Source organism: Procambarus clarkii, chromosome 56, assembly GCF_040958095.1.
Source record: "Procambarus clarkii isolate CNS0578487 chromosome 56, FALCON_Pclarkii_2.0, whole genome shotgun sequence".
Taxonomy (NCBI): Eukaryota; Metazoa; Arthropoda; class Malacostraca; order Decapoda; family Cambaridae; genus Procambarus; species Procambarus clarkii.
The window spans coordinates 11081559-11102534 of NC_091205.1; the positions used below are offsets into that span (position 1 = coordinate 11081559).

At 48.0% G+C, this 20976-nt stretch overlaps 1 protein-coding gene across 1 annotated transcript in view; it reads right to left on the minus strand.

Moving 5' to 3' along the window:
* LOC123770920 (transient receptor potential cation channel subfamily M member-like 2) overlaps nt 1-20976 on the minus strand; it is a 317900-nt gene that overhangs the window by 142045 nt on the left and 154879 nt on the right. Inside the window, exons 13-14 of the mRNA XM_069306032.1 lie at nt 16648-16830; nt 12585-12797 (exon numbers count right to left, since the gene is read on the minus strand). Coding sequence (XP_069162133.1) covers nt 12585-12797; nt 16648-16830 — 396 coding nt within the window. The remainder of the gene's footprint in view (nt 1-12584; nt 12798-16647; nt 16831-20976) is intronic.

Sequence of the window (20976 nt, forward strand, 5' to 3'; positions counted from 1 at the left end):
CTCTTGATTCGCTTTGATGTTCCCTTCGTCCCCTTATTTTTTCCATAACCTCTCTAAAATCTGCTGCCCGTAACTTTGTGCGTAAGTGATACACGGTTTGTTCCATTTATCTTCCCTCAAATGTCCCGCTTTCTCTTCCTGATCTTAAAGACCTCCTGGACTCTTGCCGGAGCCTATGTTCCTGCTGGGTGATTTCAATTGTCGATATACCCTTTGGGGTGATGTTCTGATAAACATCAGAACATCATAAACATCAGAGGTCGCCTTCTCGAACCGTTCATCCTCTCTTCTTCCCTGTCTCTTCTGAATTCTGGTGAGCCTACTCATTTAGACTCTCAGACTCGCTCCCTTTCTTGTCTTGATCTTTCTCTTTGCTCATCTTCTCTTTACTTAGATTTTGAGTGGAGGGTTCTTGATGACCTCCATGGCAGTGTCCATTTTCCCATCCTTGTTTCCTTTTTCTCTTTCACCCTCCCCTCGCCTTCCCTTGGTGACAGTTTGCCGAGGCTGACTGGCCCCTCTGTACCCTCTGTGCTACTATCTCCAACCTCTCCATTCTACTTCTCCCTCCTGCCCTCTTCCTTTTTTATGACACCGTCTTCGACGCTGCCCTCCGCACTATTCCTCGCTCTTCCTCTCAGGGAACGTGGAAGTGCATTCCCTGGTGGAATGTGGACTGTGCTCGGGCTGTCCGCTGTAAGCGTGAAGCCTGGAAGAGACATCTTCGCCGGCGGACGACTGAATCTTTTCTTTTGTTTCAGAATGCAAGTGTGGTGGCCCGTAGGACCATCCATACAGCTAAACGTGCATGTTGGATGTCTTATATCTCCACCATCACGTCCAAAACTCCTCTACGACTCATCTGGAAGCGTATCCGCAAGATAGCTGGTTCGTTCCCGATGTCTCACCGGTACTTCACCTCAGTGGTACTCTTGTGGCGGACCCATTGCAGGTCACAACCGAATTGCGTTCCCACTTTTCATCTGTTAGCTCTCGCTCTCATCTCCCCCATTCTTTCCTTCTTCGTAAGCCTCTTCTTGAATCTCGTTCTTTGGATTTCTGTACCTATCTCTGCCTTCCCTTTAACGATCCCTTCTCTCTCTCTGAGCTCCAATCTGCCCTGGCCCTCTGCGGTTCTACGGCGGCAGGCTCCGTAGGCATTCATTACGAGATGCTTCGACATGTCCCTCCGTGCTCGTCTCAGTATTTACCGAGTCTGTTTAATCGGTTCCGGAAGTCGTCGTCGGTCCCTAAGGACTTACTTCATGCTGTTGTCTTTCCTGTTCGGAAACCAGGGTCTCTCAGGTCTTCCCCCAAAGGACTTCCGCCCTATTGGCCTCACGAGTTGTCTGCAAAATCTTTGAACGTATGGTTAACGTTCGTCAGATGTGGTTCTTAGAGCACTATCACTTTTTCCCTTCTCAGTTTGGTTTCGCAAATGCCGCAGCACAACAGATGTCCTGGTGAATTTGGAGGTCTATATTCGTACTGCTTTTGCTAAGAAGACCTCCGTTGTTGCCGTTCTTTTTTACCTGGAAAAGCTTACGACACTACCTGGCAGTATCATATTCTGTCCCATCTTCATTCATTTGGCCTTTCGGGAAATCTTCTTCTCTTCCTCCATATGTTTCCTCTCTCGTCGTTCCTTTCGAGTGAGGCTCGGTGCCAATCTCTCTGCCAATTGGCAATATGAGGGTGTGCCCCAAGGTAGTGTTCTGAGCACTACTCTTTTTCTTGTTGCCTAATTAAATTAAAGAATTGCCTTCAGCCATAGCAGTGTGGTCATACCCAACCTTTATTTGGGACCAATATCCCCAAAAATGAAATTATGAAATACTGGAAGCACTTTAGAACACATCAGGATTTTAAATGGTCCTTAAGTATACAAATAACCAAGATGGGTACATTTAAAATAAGAAAAATTATCATGTGTCCCACTCAATACATGTGGTCATTTGGTTCGAGTGTATCTCACAATGTCCCTTAAGTGTGCATTTGAACAAAATTTAGTTGTTCATTTCTTGATGTAACAAAGTTATAACAGTAAAAAGTTATCTTCACATCCGAACACACTGTGGTGGTGTGCAGTCATTCCTTATTCAAGCTCAGAGCTCCTGTGGTCAATCAGATCAAGGCTCACTATTTGTCCAGAAATAAGTGAAACGAAAAATAATTCCACTTCTCTACTAAATACATATCGAGAATCATATTACTAGAACCTTGTAGTGCTAGAAAGATTCCACACCTGATTTTCTGGGTACTTTCATTAGTTTTCTAGAAGCAGGTCCACTAGACACTTTTCTAGATATTAAGATATTTCATACTACGTTTTTTGTTTTCTTGACACATTACGTCAAATAAGATTTTCTAGAGTAGCCATTCATAACTCATACGTATTATTGGCCTTAAGACAATGTAAAATTCAATTATAATATTGCATTGTATTCACTTCAATATTTACTTTTAAGTTTCTGCTAATACATCTGTCCTTCTGCCTGAACCTCACCGTTTCAAACACTTGTAAGCCGTGATCTTCTAACTTGGGCTAATTTTGTTGGTATAACTTATCTGGTGTCTGCCCGTCAGATGATGATAGATGATTCCATTCCTCTTGCATACTGCTCTGGCATATTCCGGGGGTTGGAGAGATGTACCCATTTGACAGGATATTTCTTGGCGGCCAGCCACGCTGCCGTGGTGGTTGACAGCTATGGCGAATGACAGCTGCTGGTGGGTGCAGCCATCACGGATAGATCCTCGCTTTTAAAGATGCGTGGGGGTCCACATCTGGAAACATATCGCTTGTAAGCTGTCACTGTAAGCTGCCATGATGTGTGAAGGCTGTTCTATGACTTAAGTCTTGACAACAGAGCAGAGCTTCAACGTCAGTAATGTCTTACGTCAGCAGGGAACATCTAACAGCCGTTGAGGTGTGGATGGCATGGCAGCAGAACAGATAGGTCTCGACTTCAGCTCCTGGGATCCGTCTCTGCAATGGTGTAGCTCGTGTCACATACTGCTGGACCAATATGCCTGTATGCATATACCCTCATACAAATGACCAAGTGATGATGGAGCAGAGCGTGCACGCTGTTGGCGAATCAAAAGCACTCTGTAAGGAAACTGTGCCATTGGCATGTAGCTATCTCGCTGCAGGTCCAGATGATTTTCAGGAAACGGTGGATTTGGAGATGTTAAGAGCGAACATGTGAATACTGCAGCTGGCATGCTTCCTCCTGGACCTCTCTTAAGTCACTTCAGATTTGCCTGCAACCATCATGATGCGGCGGGTGGGTGACTTCGACGACAACAGCAAGACGGCAGCCCTTCATAATGATACACTATCATCTGACAACTGCTCCATATAGACAGCATTCTCTGGGTCAAGACAGCCTCGTTATAAAAAACGAGGAGCTTTCTGGATGAGTTAGTGATTTATGTAACAAATATCCACCCAGGTATATCATCAATGTCATTTGATGGGGTTATATCTTGAGTATATCTTGAGATGATTTCGGGGCTTTAGGCCTCCACCCCCCAGGAAGCAGCCCGTGACAGCTGACTAACACCCAGGTACCTATTTACTGCTTGGTAACAGGTGCATAGGGTGAAAGAAACTCTGCCCATTGTTTCTCGCCGGCGCCTGGGATCGAACCCAGGACCACAGGATCACAAGTCCAGCGTGCTGTCCGCTCAGCCGACCAGCTCCCTCCGGGTTACTTGAGTATGAAGAAGGGGTCGAATTCCACTGGTCTCAGTCGTGTTCACATGTGGCTGAACTGGCTGGAAGCATACATTTAATTAAACCTGGCAACGGCAGACAACTACCAGACTGGTTGAAGCATGGAAAGTGCTCTGAGAGTTGTAAAAGAATGGATGCCCCAGAGCCAGGTAAACCAGTCTCCATGAGACCTCTATGTTAATAAATCATCACCACGGCCTATGAAGAAAATGATGAAATTTACTAACCAGACTAGGAGTTGAGTTCATTAATTATTAAGCTTTACCTGCTTAGCCGGTACTTATGTTACCATTGGGTGACAAGACTGAACTTGACTACAAAAGAGAGTTGACCGGTCATCCTCTGCATCTGCCTCAACCCTTGAACTGTTAATTCCCTCGTGTAGGTCAGGAATAAGAATTGCTGAAGCCAGTTTCAGTGGCAATATAAGGCTTCAATTTATTAATATGAATAGTTCTTTCAAAATGATTCTTAACAATTTCTTTAATTAGAAAATTAACTAGACATGCTGTCTTAATTACTCTGTACGAGCCCTGCCATCTAAGTGCAAGTTTCCTACTCTCATTGGCAGGTACCGTTTCATTTAAGCTCATTAGTAGACTATCCACTTTAAAATGAGTGGTCGTGCTCTTTTGTCATAAGAATGAACATGTTTTTTCTGTGCTGTTTTGGAGGATTTGGCTGGAATTCTCCAAGTATTGTTAGTTTTAATGAGGACTTCTGAAAGACAATCCTGTAAAACTTGTAAAAAGGACAAGGGGTTGCGTGTTATTTGATTGATGTACAGCAGTGTTCAAAGCAAGCTGCATGTAAGACAGTTGTTCATTCCTGGTTGCTGCATCACGCTATGTTAGAATGGCAAGCATTTCTGTAATTGGATGATTGATACTCTCAACCATTCTATTGGCTTCCAGATAATAAACTGTGGAAAGAGCAGTGGTGGTTTGTCAATTTTTTCGGACTTCTTTAAAAACATTGCCAAGGAATTCTTAATCTCCGTTAGACACTAATACTTTAGGGGGTCGAGATACAGTTACAGATCGAATCAGGAAAGCGTTTGCTACTGTCTTAGGATCCTTATGAGGAATCATCTAGATTCATATGTTCTGGTTTGATACCAAAAGTGTCCAGATCCCAAAGTTTGTGTACTGGTTCCAGTAGATTACGAACACCGGTTGCAACATGGGGCGGGAGGAGAATAGTGCCCACACTGGCATTCAACCGAGCATTCTTGGAGACCCGAACACTGGTCTCGCCAAGGCAGGATAAGGCAGCCAAGTGGGAGGTTGCATCCTGAGAAGGAGCAGCAACGACACGTGTACCGAGACGGGTGGGGTTGAAGGTAACAGAGGCATCTACGGAATCAACAAGATGCCTATGGAGGGAGAAATTGTCAGGAAGCGTAGAATCAAGAGGGAGGGGATCAAAGCATTTGGCCCATGATGCGGGACCAAACAAGGCTTGATACGCATCAGTACGTGAAGGAATCGAGCGAGTGCAACCGGTGCACGGACGGTGTTGAGAACCCACAGAGAGAGAGAGAGAGGGGGGTTTAAAGGCGCAGTAGTCACAACGAGAGACTGAGCCGTGCCAGTTGATGAGGAGGTCACCACTGGGGGATTGTGGCTCGAACCAACCACAGAGGAGGGAGGGGAGCCGAGGAAAGTAGTCAGTAGGGTCAAAGAAGGAGCAAGGTCGGGGCCCAATGCAGGGGGGGCTACAGAGCCCGGTCTTCCAATACAGTCCGAGTCGGGGGCTTGGTCGCCCACCCCACGAGCCTGAGAGGGTACAAGAGGAACATTCACAGACATAAAGACGAGAAGTAACATTTTCATTCACGAATGTGCCCCCACACCCACCATGGAGCCACAGAGGCAGGACACCCAACAAGCTATCGCCGAACAGGTCGGGGCCCCCTAGGGGTGCGTGGTGAGTATACACCCCACAAACGCCACCTTAAGAACTGTCAGTCCGTCGAGATCGGGTTCAGTGACGAAAGGGGGATTGACAATAAAGGGTTCCCCCTCGCTCTTGACGTTGGGTACTACAGTTTTACAGGTGCAAGAGTATGCCTCATCAAACACCCGGGCATCAAAACAAAAGAATGCCAAAAGAATGAACAAAACAGGCACATGGTCAGCAGGAAATGACAATCAGAAAGGAGAAGAGGAGGGGGGGGGGGGAACGAAACAAAAAGAAAACATAAAGGTGTCCGGCAAAATTGGTGAGGACAGCAGCAGGAGCACAAGGCCACAAAAGGACAGAGGACTGGCCCATGGAGCATCACACTCCGGCAGCCGCCCACCAAGCCCCCTCACGGCATCAACGAGCCGGTCAGGGAGTGGGGTTGGGAAGCAAGACACACACTCGTCCTGGAAGTCAGGACATTCAACAAAGATATGCACGACTGTAAAAGGGACAATGCAGTTTTAAAAATAAGGAGCAGGGCGGTGCTCCATTAAGTGTCTGTGTGTTAAGCGTGTATGGCCAATACACAACCTCGCCAGAGTTGTTTCCCACCACCGGTTATGGTGGTATGAGGAAGGCCATGGAGACACACTACTCTTAAGAGCATGCAGTTTCTTACCAGTAACAGAAGACAACAACTTTGCCAACGGGCCAGGACGGAGGAATGAATAACCGGGTACATGTCAGAATGAGGAACACCTTTACGGGAGATGGGACATATGCGGATAGCATCCTTAGCGGTAACATCCACACGCTCGTTTAAAGACGCCAATTTGGCTGGGAACCCAGCAAAACTCCAATGTCTTAAATCTACTGAAGATTAGAAAAAGCCAATATTGAATCTTGACTACAACCGGATCGACCGAATTAAAGTCCTCCAGAGCCATGAGTGTGCTGTGAGAGTCAACTACAAACACAAAGGAGGACTGACAGTGTGAGAGCAGTAGACGAAGAGCAAAGAGAATAGCATAAAGTTCTGCCGTGAAGATGCTAGTCTCCGGAGGTAGATGACGCATATAGGTGTGGTCAGGAAAACAACAGAGTAGCCTACACCGTCTGCAGACCTAGACCCATCAGTGAAAACGGAGTTGGAGCGGGAGTGTGAAGAAAAGTGTTCAAGGAAAAGGCTTCTCTGAACTGTAGGATGGGTAAAAGCTTTAGTCACACTTCATTGTTTTACAAAATTTAGGAAGGGGGACTTCCACATGGGCAAAGAAGGAACAACACGAGGAGAAATATTGGTAACACTAACCGAAAAAGAATGAATTTTGTAGGCGAAAGATCCAGAAAGAAAGATGGAGGTGGTAAAGGGGAACAGGGACTATAGGAGGGGGTAAAAGTCAAAGCACAACATAGACGAGAATGAGGTTGTTGTAAGGACCGCAGAAGGTAGCGAAGTCGGTAGCGATCACGGTGGTCCTGGAGAGACAGAAAGCCAGTTTCAACATACAAGCTGAGGATATGAGTTGAACGAAAGGCATCAGCGCTCAGGCGCAACCCAGTATGATGCAGAGCATCAAGACCGTGAAGAGTAGAAGGAGAATCAGATGAGTAAGCAGGGCAACGATAATCGAGTTTAGACAGTATGAGAGAGGAATGTAATGAAAGGAGCATGCGCCTATCTGTTCCCCAAGAAGTATGGGACAAAACCTTAAGTAGGTTAAGGGCCTTAGAGCATTGAACTCAGCGGTAAGAGATATGGGGTGACCAAGACAACCGAGTGTCAAAGATTAACTTGAAAAGCTTAGCAGAGTCTTTGTACACAAGGGGATGACCATAAAGCGACAAAAAGGGACGAAGAATGACCTGTTTCCGAGTAAGAGTCATAGCACAAGTCCTAGTTGCAGAGAACTTGAAGCAATGATTGGTGACCCAGGATGACACGGCGTCAACTGCAAGATTAAGCCGCCGTTGAAGGAGAAGTGAATCATCACCTCGACAGCAAAGGGTAAGATCGCCGACAGAGAGCGGAGATGCCAGAAGGAAGACCATTGAGGGAAACCAGAAAAAGAATAGTGCTCAGAACACTACCTTGTGGTACACCTTTGTATTGCCGAAAAGAGGCAGAGTGAGTGGTACCAAACCTCACTCTAAAGGAACGACGAGAGAGGAAGCTCTGGAGGAAGAGGGGGAGAATACCACGAAGGCCAAAAGAACGAAATTGAGACCGAAGATGGTATCTCCAGGTGGTGTCGTAAGACTTTTCAAAGTCAAAAAGGACAACAACAACTGAGGTCTTCACAACACTTCACAACAAAAGCAGTATGAATGTAGACCTCTAAGTTCACCATGACATCAGTTGTGCTGCGACACTTACGAAAACCAAATTGAGAAGGGGAGAGGTGGTGATAGTATTCTAAAAACCACATCAGACGAACATTGACCATACGTTCAAAGAGTTTGCAGACAACTCGTGAGGACAATAGGGCGGAAGTCCTTAGGAGATGTCCCAAGAGACCCTAGTTTTTGAATAGGGAGGACAACGGCATCGAGCCAGTCCTCAGGGAGTGATGACTCCCAAACCCGGCTATATAGATTCAGTAAATACTGAGACGTGCATGAAGGGAGATGGCAAAGCATCTAATAATGATCTGAGCCCTCTGGATTAGAACCGCAGAGGGCCAGAGCAGACTGAAGTTCAGAGAGAGAGAAAAGGGATTGATAGACGGAAGTCGGAGATAAGTGCGGAAATCTAAGGGATGATATTTTAGAATGGGCTTACAAAGAATGAAGGATCCCGGAAGATGAGAACTGGAGCTAACAGTCGAAAAGTGGGAACCCAGCTTAGTTGTGACCGTCACTGGATCCGCCACAAGAGTATCACGGAGGTGAAGGACTGGCGAGACATCAGGAACAAACTTTCCTGCTATTTTGCAGACTTTCTTCCAGATCTTGTGGCAGAGGAGTATCAGACGTAATGTTGGAGACATAAGATTTCCAATTCTCACGTTTAGCTGTATGGATTGTCCTACGGGCCACCGCACTCGCCTTCCGAAACAAAATAGAAGAATTAACCGTCTGCTGGCGTCGGTGCCTTTCGAGGCACTTCAGCGTGTCTCGGGAGGTAGAGCGATGAATAGAGCTGAGTGCAACGTCGAAGACGGTGTCACGAAAAAGAAGGAGGGCACAAGGGAGAGGCAGAGTGAAGAGGTTGGAGAGAGAGTAGCACGGAGAGTGAATAGGTTCCAGTCAGTCTTGGCAAACTGCCACCTAGGGAAGAATAGGGGAGGGTGAGGAGAAAAAGGTAACAAGGATGGGGAAATCGTCACTGTTATGGAGGTCATCAAGAACCCGCCACATGAAATCTAAGTAAAGAGTCGACGAGCTGAGAGAAAGATCAAGACAGGAAAGGGTGCGAGTGCCCGTCCACATGAATGGGTTCACCAGAATTTAGAAGAGACATGGAAGAAGAGAGGACAAACGATTCGAGAAGGTGGCCTCAGATGTTTGTCAGAACATCACCCCAGAGGGTATGCCCACAGTTGAACCCACCCAACAAGAGCACAGGCTTTGATAAGGAGTCCAATAGGTGCTTAAGATCAGAAAGAGAAAACGGGACATGTGGGAGGGAGATAAATAGAACAGACTGTATACCATTTACTCACAAAGACACGGGCTGCAGAACATTGGATAGGCGATTGAAAAATAGAGGGGGGGGGCCGAAGGGAATATCAGTACGAATCAAGAGATCTGGAGAGTTTGGGCTCCAGCAAAAGCTTGGGGAGTGAGAAAGGAATAACCACGAAAGTGACTAGGACGAGCACCAAGCATCGGCTCCAGGATACATACACAAAGCGGTGAAAACTGTGTAATCAGAAGTTGGAGTTCATGGAAGTTGGCATAAAATCCACGAACATTCCATTGAAGAATAGGCATTGTCAAAAAGAGAGAGGACAGCAACCGACAACAATGAAGGAACCAAGTCAAAGAAAAACACAGCATATTAAAGACGTTCAAGATCAGGGTCAGAGAAATCAGGGTTAGGGGGGGAATGGGTTAACTTAGTAAAAACGATGGAGTTAAGGGAGTGTGAAGACTGATCAGAGATGGACGGGTTGGGTCCAGAGTAGGAGGAGACAACCGAGAGGGGCGGTCAAGGACAGTAGGGGAAGGGGTGGCAGAAACAGGGAGCACACCTCAGCAAAGGCAGCAGCCGAGAGAGAATCGGGGGTTAAAGGAATTTCCATAGCTGGAACAGGGGGCCCGACCACCAAAATAAGAGGGGACGCAATGATAGTCAGAGATGGGGGGAGGGGGGCAAGGCAGAAAGTGATGCCTTCTTACCCGCCGGGGAGGAGGAAGGAGAGGAGCCAGGCTTACATTTCTGACTCAAAGAGACAGGTGTGCCAGCAGCAACGTACTGGGCGACAGACCCAATTGTCTCAACAGGAGAAGAGGAACAGAAGCGAACGACATGAAGATTATTGGGAGGATGATGGACAACAGCCTGGACAGACAGGTGGCATGGAGGGTCAAGTGACAGGGGGGAGGGCTGGTAAGAAGGAATGTGGTAAGATAGGAAAGAAGGCACAGGAGACACAGCAAGAATGGGAAGGAAGGAGAGTAACACAAGATGGAGAACCAGGAGGATCCCCTGGTTCAAATTGGAAGGGAGCAGATGAGGTGGTGGTGGGCGTATCTGGTTCTAGGGCCTGGAAATGGTTGTGAGACTGAGAAAGGAGGAAAGGGCGAGAGGTGGAAAGCAGAACAAGAGCATAAGATAGGTTAGTGAAAGAGGAGTCACGGCAGACTTGGTGCCTTGTCTCAGGAAAAGACAGACGTTTGCGGTGCTTCAAATTGAGGATGGCTTCCTCAAATTGGTAGTGTTTACACTTACGGGAGAAGATAGGGTGGGCGTCACCGCAATCGAGGCATCGAGCTTGGGGAGAAAAGCACTCAGCCTTAGAGTGACCTGAGTCACCCCATATGGGGCATACACACACTACACTTGTGCATTTGAGGGCATCGTGCCCAAATTTCCAGCACTTATTGCAAAGCCTAGGAGAGAGATTGTACTCCTGAACGGAGTATTTGGCAACAGCAAGAATTATAGAAGGTGGAAGGGTCTTGCCATCAAAGGTAATTTTCACAACTCAAAGAGGCTGACGACGACGACCACGATGGGGGTCGGGTGAACGTATCAACGTGTATAGCATGAAGCCCCCAGAATGGTCTGGGGCTTCATGGATATGTTAAATATCCTCGGGCAATCTTTCAGGTCCTGATCACCAGTCGCAACACAACAGGGTGCAGGAGGAGAACAGTGCCAATACGGGCAATTTAACAGGGCATTTTTGGAGATCCTAACAGGGGTCTCTATAATGCTGGACAATGCGGCTAAATGGGTAGCTGCATCCTGAGAAGGAGCAGCAACTACATGTGTACCAAATCGGGTGGGTTTAAAAGTAATAGAGGCATCTACCGAATCAACAAGGAAAAAATAGGGGGGAACAAAAATATGGAGGAACAAATCGTCAGGAAGAGTAGAATCCATATGGGTGCGATCAAAGTATTTAGTCCATGTAGCAAGACCAAACAAAGTGTTGAACGTAGTAGCACTGGAAGGGATCATGCCAGGGCGTCTGTGGGGAGAGTCAGTGCCGAGTACCCCCAGTGAGTGGGGGCTAAAATGTGCAGTTGTCACAATCAGAAGTAGCCACTCCAGGTGATGAGGTGATCACAAGGAGGGTTGGGGCTCAATCCTATCACAGAGGAAGGAGGGAGGGGGGAACAGGGGAAGGGGGGTAATCAGGAGGGTCAAAGGAGTAGCGTGGTCTGGGCCCAATGCAGTGGGGGCTACAGAGCCGGGTTTTCCAACACAGTCCGACTGAGGGGCTTGGTCGCCCACCCCACAAGTCTGAGAAGTTATAAGAGGATTATTATTCATTGGGCATAGAAACGAGGAGGTAATACTTTCATTCACGAATGAGCCCCCATACCCACCATGGAGCCACAATTAGAGGATAGGACATCCAACAAGAGACAGGCCGAGGTCCCCTAGGGGTGCATCATGAGCATATGCCCCACAATCACCACCTTAAGAACCATCAGTCCGTCGAGATAGGGCTCAGCAACGAAAGGAGGATTGACAATAAAAGCGTCCCCACGCTCGTGACGATGGGTACCACAGTTCTACAGGTGAGAGTGTGCCTCCTCAAACACCCAGGCATCAAAACAAAAGATATCTGAAAGAATAATCAAGACTGCCAAAAGGTAGGCGGGAAATGAAATTTCGGCGGAAAAATTCAAAAGGAGATAAGGGGGGAGAAAAATGAAACAAGGAAAAGACTTCCAACACAATTTGTAAAGACAGCATTAGGCTTCAAAAGGAGAGGACTATCCCATGGAGCATCACACTCCGGCAGCCGCCCACCAAGCCTCTCCACGACGACAACGGGCTTGAAAGGGAGGGGGATTCTCTTGTTAGTGTATAGATATTCTAGTGAGCTATGTCCTATTAGGTTAGGGTGTGCATTGCTGTTCCTTCTAGATTATTGGGAAGACTTGCTGGACTGCCAGAGACGCGAACAGTTTCGGTTTCTAGGTAATGTACTTGTGACTAATACTTATTTTAGTCCTTATGAGGCTTATATGTAATGTTAATGATTAATGAAATTGTTTTGTTGTTTATAATCATTCGTTATGAAGAAAATCTGAACGAAGACACTAGTGATTGTACTGATTTTAGTTTGGTAAGATAATTTGTCTTATTAAAGACAATGATGCAATTTTTGCAATTTTTATGTTGTGATGAAGGATAAGACGAAATCATGATTTACACCATAGAGACCATCATTCTACTGTCCACCCAGATAGGTTAGTCAAACAATATATGGAAAGCATACGTGCTCTGAGAACTTGGCCAGGAACTTACACCAACTGCAATGTCTTCAAATTGGGCCTTGTAGCGTTGGTACTCAAGGCCGGCGACATGATCCATGGTGAGGAGGTAGGTACTGAGGGCCTGGGCGAGGCAGGAGGCGACGACGGCTGCAGACACTGGCGAGCAGCACTTCCGCCAAAGGTACTCTGCCACCTGCAGGTGCTGGCTCAGCACCGACCACACCAGCAGCTCCAAGTATGGGTCCTGGCGGTTGGAAACTCCACATAAACAAAAAGATTGGTGTTTTTGCATTTTGGGGGGATTTTGTTAAAGATTGGTGTTTAAACATTTTAAGGGATATTTGTTAAAATATGGGTGTTTAAACACTGCGCATTTTTTGTTTATCAAGTTTATCAAGTCTTTCATTAGTTGTATAATCTCTCACATTTTTATTAATATTGAATTAAAAGATATTTGAAATTACTCATTGCTCATTCTGAAAGCAATATGTCCCAATATGGGTGGGTAGTGTAACTCTGGGGGACAGGAGATGGGTGGGCAGTGTATCTCTAGGGGGGGGGGGCAGGAAATGGGTGGGCTGTGAAACACTGTGAGGCATTAGATGGGTGGGTAGAGTAACTCTGGGGGGGGGGCAAAGATGGTTGGGGAGGGAAAATCTGGGGGCAGGAGATGGGTGGGTAGAGTAACTCTGGGGTCAGAATATGGTTGGTTAGTGTAAATCTCGGGCAGGAGATAGGTGGGTTGTGTAACTCTTGGGGCGAAAGGAGATGGGTGGGGAAGTGTAACTCTGGGGGGGCAGGAGATGGGTGGGTAGGGGTAACTCTGGGGGGCAGGAGATGGGTGGGTAGTGTAACTCTGGGGGAAGGAATGGGTGGGGAAGTGTAACTCTGGGGAGGGGGGGCAGGAGATGGGTGGGTAGGGGGTAACTCTGGGGGGCAGGAGATGGGTGGGAAGTGTAACTCTGGAGGCAGGAGATGGCTGGGTAGGGGTAAATCTGGGGGGGCAGGAGACGAGTGGGAAGTGTAACTCTGGGGTGTAGGAGATGGCTGGGTAGGGGTAACTCTGGGGGGCAGGAGATGGGTGGGAAGTCTAACTCTGGGGAGCAGGAGATGGGTGGGAAGTGTAACTCTGGGGAGCAGGAGATGGATGGGAAGTGTAACTCTGGGGGGCAGGAGATGGGTGGGAAGTGTAACTCTGGGGGGCAGGAGATGGCTGGGTAGGGGTAACTCTGGGGGGCAGGAGATGGGTGGGTAGTGTAACTCTGGGGGGCAGGAGATGGGTGGGTAGGGGTAACTCTGGGGGGCAGGAGATGGGTGGGAAGTGTAACTCTGGGGGGGCAGGAGATGGGTGGGTAGGGGTAATTCTGGGGGGCAGGAGATGGGTGGGAAGTGTAACTCTGGGGGGCAGGAGATGGCTGGGTAGGGGTAACTCTGGGGGGCAGGAGACGAGTGGGAAGTGTAACTCTGGGGTGTAGGAGATGGCTGGGTAGGGGTAACTCTGGGGGGCAGGAGATGGGTGGGTAGTGTAACTCTGGGGGGCAGGAGATGGGTGGGTAGGGGTAACTCTGGGGGGCAGGAGATGGGTGGGAAGTGTAACTCTGGGGGGCAGGAGATGGCTGGGTAGGGGTAACTCTGGGGGGCAGGAGATGGGTGGGAAGTCTAACTCTGGGGGGCAGGAGATGGGTGGGTAGGGGTAACTCTGGGGGGGGCAGGAGATGGGTGGGGAAGTGTAACTCTGGGGGGGGGCAGGAGATAGGTGGGAAGGGTAACTCTGGGGGGCAGGAGATGGGTGGGAAGTGTAACTCTGGGGGGCAGGAGATGGGTGGGAAGGGTAACTCTGGGGGGCAGGAGATGGGTGGGAAGGGTAACTCTGGGGGGCAGGAGATGGGTGGGAAGTGTAACTCTGGGGGGCAGGAGATGGGTGGGAAGGGTAACTCTGGGGGGCAGGAGATGGGTGGGAAGGGTAACTCTGGGGGGCAGGAGATGGGTGGGAAGTCTAACTCTTGTTGGAAATTTCCAACATCCAAATATTACAGACAGAAATCACAATAGCGTGATGCATCAAATGAACAAATCCACAAGGGCCGTAACGAGGATTCGAACCTACGTCCGAGAGCATCCCAGACGCTGCCTTAATCGACTGAGCTACGAAATGGTATAAGAATTGCAACCAGGAAATCTTGGGATGCTCTCGGACGTAGGTTCGAATAATCGTCACGGCCCTTGTGGATTTGTTCATCCAAATAATTACTCTTAGTACGATAAGAGGTAATTTTTGTACTAGACTTAATAATTTACTAATACCACTAACCAGTAGTGTAACAACTTTAATTCTTATTATTCTGCAACGTAGTTATGCCAAATGTTTCCCAGTATCTACGGTGCATATTGCGTCAGCCGATCAACTCATGAGAATATTTCCACATATTTGTGAATCGAATTAAATCCAGTCTAACCTTGCATTATTTATTAAGGAATATTGACTGATTATAGATTCATTTCTAGTTAATAATTATATCGATGTTTATTGGAAATATTTTATATAGTTACGATCAGCTGTTTCTGTAAACAAAGAGATGAACTGAATTTCCACTCTTAAATATTTCTCGCCCACTTAACGTCATTCAATTTAAATTATTTGCAGAGCGAGAAACAATTTGCCGTTATATAAAGCACGTTATTATGACGTCATTTAACGTCAACAACGCCTCCATCCTTTCGAAACGTTGAATAAATTATTACGAATTAATTATAACATTGGGGGCTAGTGCGCATGCGCCACGAGTCGACGAGTCTAGCAAGTCTCTTGGGCGAAGATAGCTGCCATTATTAGCATCAGGTCTTCTGGAGCTGGGTTTATCATCGATCGAATAGAGTAGCATCCATCTACAAACGAACCTCAAATCGATCCTACAGCTTCCACAGTTTACGGACACCGCGTTTGGCAGGACTGAGTACCACTGATTCATTAATTTTAGCCATTTATATATACTCATGTTGGAGTCTTGTCGTTATGCATCCTAACATCCCCATAACCCACGTAAGTGGCCTAACTACTCCCAATTCCATTTAGATTTCATGATTTAATGTATGAATATATGGTTTAGAGTGGAAATTATATATGATTAGCCTTTCAATGTGGAGTTAACTTCAAGAGAGAGACGCAATTCCACCAGTACAGTCATGCGTCACTACGGAGAGCCAACTCTGACGGGATCAAACGTGTCGTAGCTGCTGGACGAAATCTACGTTCATCTCTTGCAGCTAAGCTGTTTCAGTCTTCATACTGTAGTTAGCAAATTAACCCATTTCATCGATTTAATATTTTATGAATCTGTTAATTTAATAATATGTGTATACTAACATTATAAATTTATCCCCCCCCCCCCCAAAAAAAAGGATGTGTCAGGGACTAGCTCTAAATTTAATAGAAATATTACAGTTCATCTCTAAAATTATTTTTATTATATTGAAGAATATATTTTATGAGATGCATAATGATTTTTTGGCCCTTCGAATTTTTCAAAATTATTATATTATAGAGTAAATCCCCCACATCTCTTGGGGGGGGGGCAGGAGATGGGCGGGTAGTGTAACTCTGGGGTGGTAAGAGAAGGGTGGATAGTGTAACTCAGGGGGCAGCAGAGAGCGGTGAATAGTCTATTTTAAGGGAGCAAGAACGGGGTGGGTAGTGTAACTCTGGAGGCAGTAGGAGATGGGATGGTAGTTTAACTCTGGGGGCAGCAGACCGGAGGGTAGTTTAACTCTGGGGGCAGGAGATGGTTGGGTAGTGTAACTCTGGGGGCAGGAGATGGATGTGTAGTTTAACTCCGGGGGGGGGGGGGCAGAAGGGAGAGAAGTTTATCTCAGGGGGCAGCAGGAGATGGGTGGGTAGTGTTCCTCGGGGAAGGGGGGGGGGCAGAAGAAGGGTGGGGAGTGTACCTCTGGGGGCAGGAGAAGATGGGTGGGTAGTTTACCTCTGGGGGCAGGAGATGGGTGGATAGTGTACCTCAGGGGGCAGCAGGAGATGGTTCATGACATGTATAAGATCAATCAAGATAGCTGAGAGAGGCGTGTATGACGGATGAGGTTACCTGGAAGGTGGAGGAGCTGCCAGAGTAAGTAGTGACCGACGCCCCCTCCGTGTCGTAGGCGGCGTCGTTGTGGTGCCTCATCATGTGCTTCAGCAGGTTGTTCACGTGGACCAGTCTTAAGTCTTTAATCTCATGCAAGCAGAAGCGCTCCAGTAGCCGCATCAGGAACGGACTGGAGTCACACTGCAATGGAGTACAGAAGTTGGGTTTTAGTGTGTAGAGACTGGAGGAGCACAGGAGTTGAATGGTATTGTGTGGTGACTGGTGGAGCACAGGAGTTGAGTGGTATTGTGTGGTGACTGGTGGAGCACAAGAGTTGGGTGTTAGTGTGTGGTGACTGGTGGAGCACAGGAGTTGAGTGGTATTGTGTGGTGACTGGTGGAGCACAAGAGTTGGGTGTTAGTGTGTGGTGACTGGTGGAGCACAAGAGTTGGGTGTTAGTGTGTGGTGACTGGTGGAGCACAAGAGTTGGGTGTTAGTGTGTGATGACTGGTGGAGCACAGGAGTTGAGTGGTATTGTGTGGTGACTGGTGGAGCACAAGAGTTGGGTGTTAGTGTGTGGTGACTGGTGGGGCACAAGAGTTGGGTGTTAGTGTGTGGTGACTGGAGGAGCACAAGAGTTGGGTGTTAGTGTGTAGTGACTGGAGGAGCACAAGAGTTGGGTGTTAGTGTTTGGTGACTGGTGGAGCACAGGAGTTGGGTGTTAGTGTGTAGTGACTGGAGGAGCACAAGAGTTGGGTGTTAGTGTGTAGTGACTGGAGGAGCACAAGAGTTGGGTGTTAGTGTGTAGTGACTGGTGGAGCACAGGAGTTGAGTGGTATTGTGTGATGACCAGTGAAGCACGAATGTTGATTAGTGCAGAACAATAATATGGTGTGGTGTTAGTGTGTGTCGACTAGTTTAGAATAAGAATATGTTTAGTGGTGTGTGTGTGGTGACTACTGCAGAATAAGATTATGGTGTGGAGCTAGTGTGTGTGTGGTGGCTAGTGCAGAAAAAGAATAAGGTGTGGAATTAGATTCAAAGTGTAGAAACTTTGAAATTCTCTAGAATTATACTTTCCAAGAAATTTCAAATCTAGAACGTAATATGGAAACTATTTCCTACAAAAGCTAGCTAATTTGTCCACTTAATTGTTCAAATGAACTAACTTTGTAAAGGAAATAGTCTAAATTATACTTTCTTGATTTGAATTGAAACAAATACAGGTGACATTGGAGGTTAGGTTTGAAGGGGCTCTATGCATGATTGTGTTTTAGGTATAGCAGAAAATAAAGAGAATCCTGGCATATGGAAAATAGATTATGTGGGGATGTTGTATTTTATGGACAGATTGGCTAGATCTGCTATTTGCCGAGTTATAAAAAATATTGCCTTTTTCTATGATTTGAGAGCAACAAACCAGCGTTGAATGTAATGAAACTTAATTTTCTGGGCAAGACCCGACAACAGTCAATCGAAGGAGTTATAGGCCTACCGGAAACCAGAACCAGAACCTGGCCCTCCCATGAGAGGCACGAGGAGCAATGCCCTAAAGACACCCCCGTGTAATTGGAAGCAGACTTTGTCTGCCATCTACCAGGCCAGGCACCCAGAGAGGTAGGAATTCCAAAAAACTACTGCTGGTCAAAAATTGCAAACCTAAAGCCGAACTAGCAAACAGAACCACCCAATCAAAAACCAGGAAACAAACATGACGTCACCGAAACTACCGCGCAGTGGTGATGTCCCCCCCCCCCTCCCCAAGAAGGGAACGCGGGGGGTCCCAGACTTTTACGCCGGCAACTCTCCGGTGTAAAGTTCAGAGGCTGAGAATCAAAAACATAAAAATCGCCGACCGAAGGAAGAGAGGGATGCCGGGGAACCACTGGATCTCAACCAGAAAATGGCGTTTCATTACATTCAACGTTGGTTTTCTGTGGAGAGCCCCTTCGGCTCCCCGGAGCTACCTAAGCAAAGATAAGAAGAAAATGGACTTACCAGGGAGGCGGTAGTCACTTACTTCTCAACTCGAAGTCGAGACACCTGGCCGCAAACTGCGCCCTAAGGCTATACACGCCCGAGAAGGGCCAGGAACCTTAACAAGGTACCGTGCAGCCAAGACCCTGTTCGATCTCCAAACGCCTCGTGCCAGAATGATAAGCCAAGACATATTACCTAAAATAACAGCCAAAGCCGCGAACTTACAAACGGCCTGGGTATGGGGATAGACTGCAGGCTGGCTGGACCGAATAATCTTGCGGACAACCTGGGAGACCCGAACCCTGGAATGGGGAAAATGGGAATCCGGGTCAACCCAAAGAGCATCCTCTGCTACAGAGGCCGTTGCGAAGAGCCACAACTGGACACAAAACTTGATGTACCCTCGGCCAAACCAACCCAGCGTCAACAACCCAAGACGGCTGCAAATGAAGAAACTACTACCAGGACTAAAAGAGCAGAAGCCCCTTCGCCAGAGGAGAGCATGAAGCTCTTCAACCCAACCCCCAGAGGTTAATGCCTTCAAGAAAAGTCATACAAAACTAATCCTGAACCGAGAGGGCCACCACAAACCGAGGAGAAGATAGAAAAGAGAGCACCCAGTCCAATGACCAGGATGACTCGGGCGGCGCATGAGTAGGCTGGATGTGAAACAATGCCCGAGAAAGCATGTGAAATGAAGCAGAAGTGACATCCACTCCAAATGCAAGCTGCAGCGGCTCTGCCAGCATCACACAATAAGAGACTACAGCATTTGGTATAAGAGTCCTGAAACAACCATGAGAGAGAGGACAAAACAACCCGACCAAAAATCGAAGACAACTTATTAAGAGACAAAGTGCCGAAAGGACCGCCAGGAAATTTCATACTGCCGTTGAGATGAAACTCGCAGGTATGACCCCATCAACTAAGCCACCTGATCACCATACAAGTGGTGATGAACCCGTGTCAAAACGACCAGATGCGAAGAGCAGAGAAGATCGAACCAGGCACTTACCGGACTGGACCGATCTGCTGAAAGAGGCAGAGTCGCGAGAAGACCTTTGGGTTCGGACATCGAGGAAGAAGCACCTGTAAAGGGCTGGGCCGGCCACCAAGGAGCCAACAGGACTACTCTTCCTTGGTGTCTCCAAAAGAGCTATGACCCGGAGCAATAACCGAATCGGTGGGAAGAGGTACTGGTAACCTCACCTCGACTAGTCCAGCCGAAAGGCATTGATCCCGACGGCTTCGCAGTCTAAGAAGGGCGCCACATACACTGGAAGATGCCTTGACTGCGCCGATGCAAAGAGGTCCACCTCTAGGTGCCCATACGTCCAACAGACCCAACTGAACGAGTCAGCATAGACCCTCCATTCCACGAATAGGAGAATGAACCGAGAGAGGCCGTCTGCCAGGACGTTTGACATCCCCAGGACGAGAACTGCCAGGAGAGCCGAACCCCGAGAACTCGGCAGATGAGTCACCTGAAGCGACCAGCCCCAAAGAGCCAAGGTCAGCATCAAACCCCCACGGGTCAGACAGTGAACTACCGGGGAGCAGTCTGAATGGAGCTCGATCGTTGCTCTGCGAGCAACACGAACTCTCTGAAGTGAATGCCACACCACCGCGAACTCGTGCTGTGAGCCCGACGGAAGGACGTACCCCACCAACCCTGGCTGGCCTGGTGAGCACTGGTCACAAAACCCCAGCCAAGAGATGAGGCATCTATGAACATATCGAGTGAGGGCTCAGGGAGGCGTCAGGGGCACAGAATCCAGAAAAACTCTCAGAGGAAGCTGGCGATGGAGCAGCCGGCTCAAGGCTCCCGGGATCCGAACTTAGCAATTGCGAGGGCGGCAGAAAGGACGCCCCAGAAGAAACTAGAACAGCCTCAAAAGCCAGATCCGATCCGACAGGTAGACCAGCACGGCGAAGATCAGGCTCCCACACCGCAGCTCGAACAACCAACGTGTGACCCGGGTGCCCCTCCAAAAGTAGTCGTAAGCGGGACCGCAGCCACAACAACGCCGCTGGAGGGAGAGACAAGGAAGCGGTCTCAGCCCAGTCTGAATCTGAGAGGGAACCAAATGGGACTTCCTCCAGTACAGCAAGAACCCAAACCCAGGGAAAAAAACAAATCCCTGGCAAGCAGGCACGAGGATGGGCTGGGAACCCACACCAGGCAATCGTCGAAGTAAGCCAGAACTCGAACCCCTATCAGATGCAAAATGGGCCACCACGGCCCGGGGTAAACCATGTGAACATGCGAAGTGCCAGATCCAAACCGGAAGGAAGGCAACGAAAGCGGTAAGCCTGTCGTCCCATGACAAAACCGATCCAGTCAACGTACCCCGGATGAATTGGCAC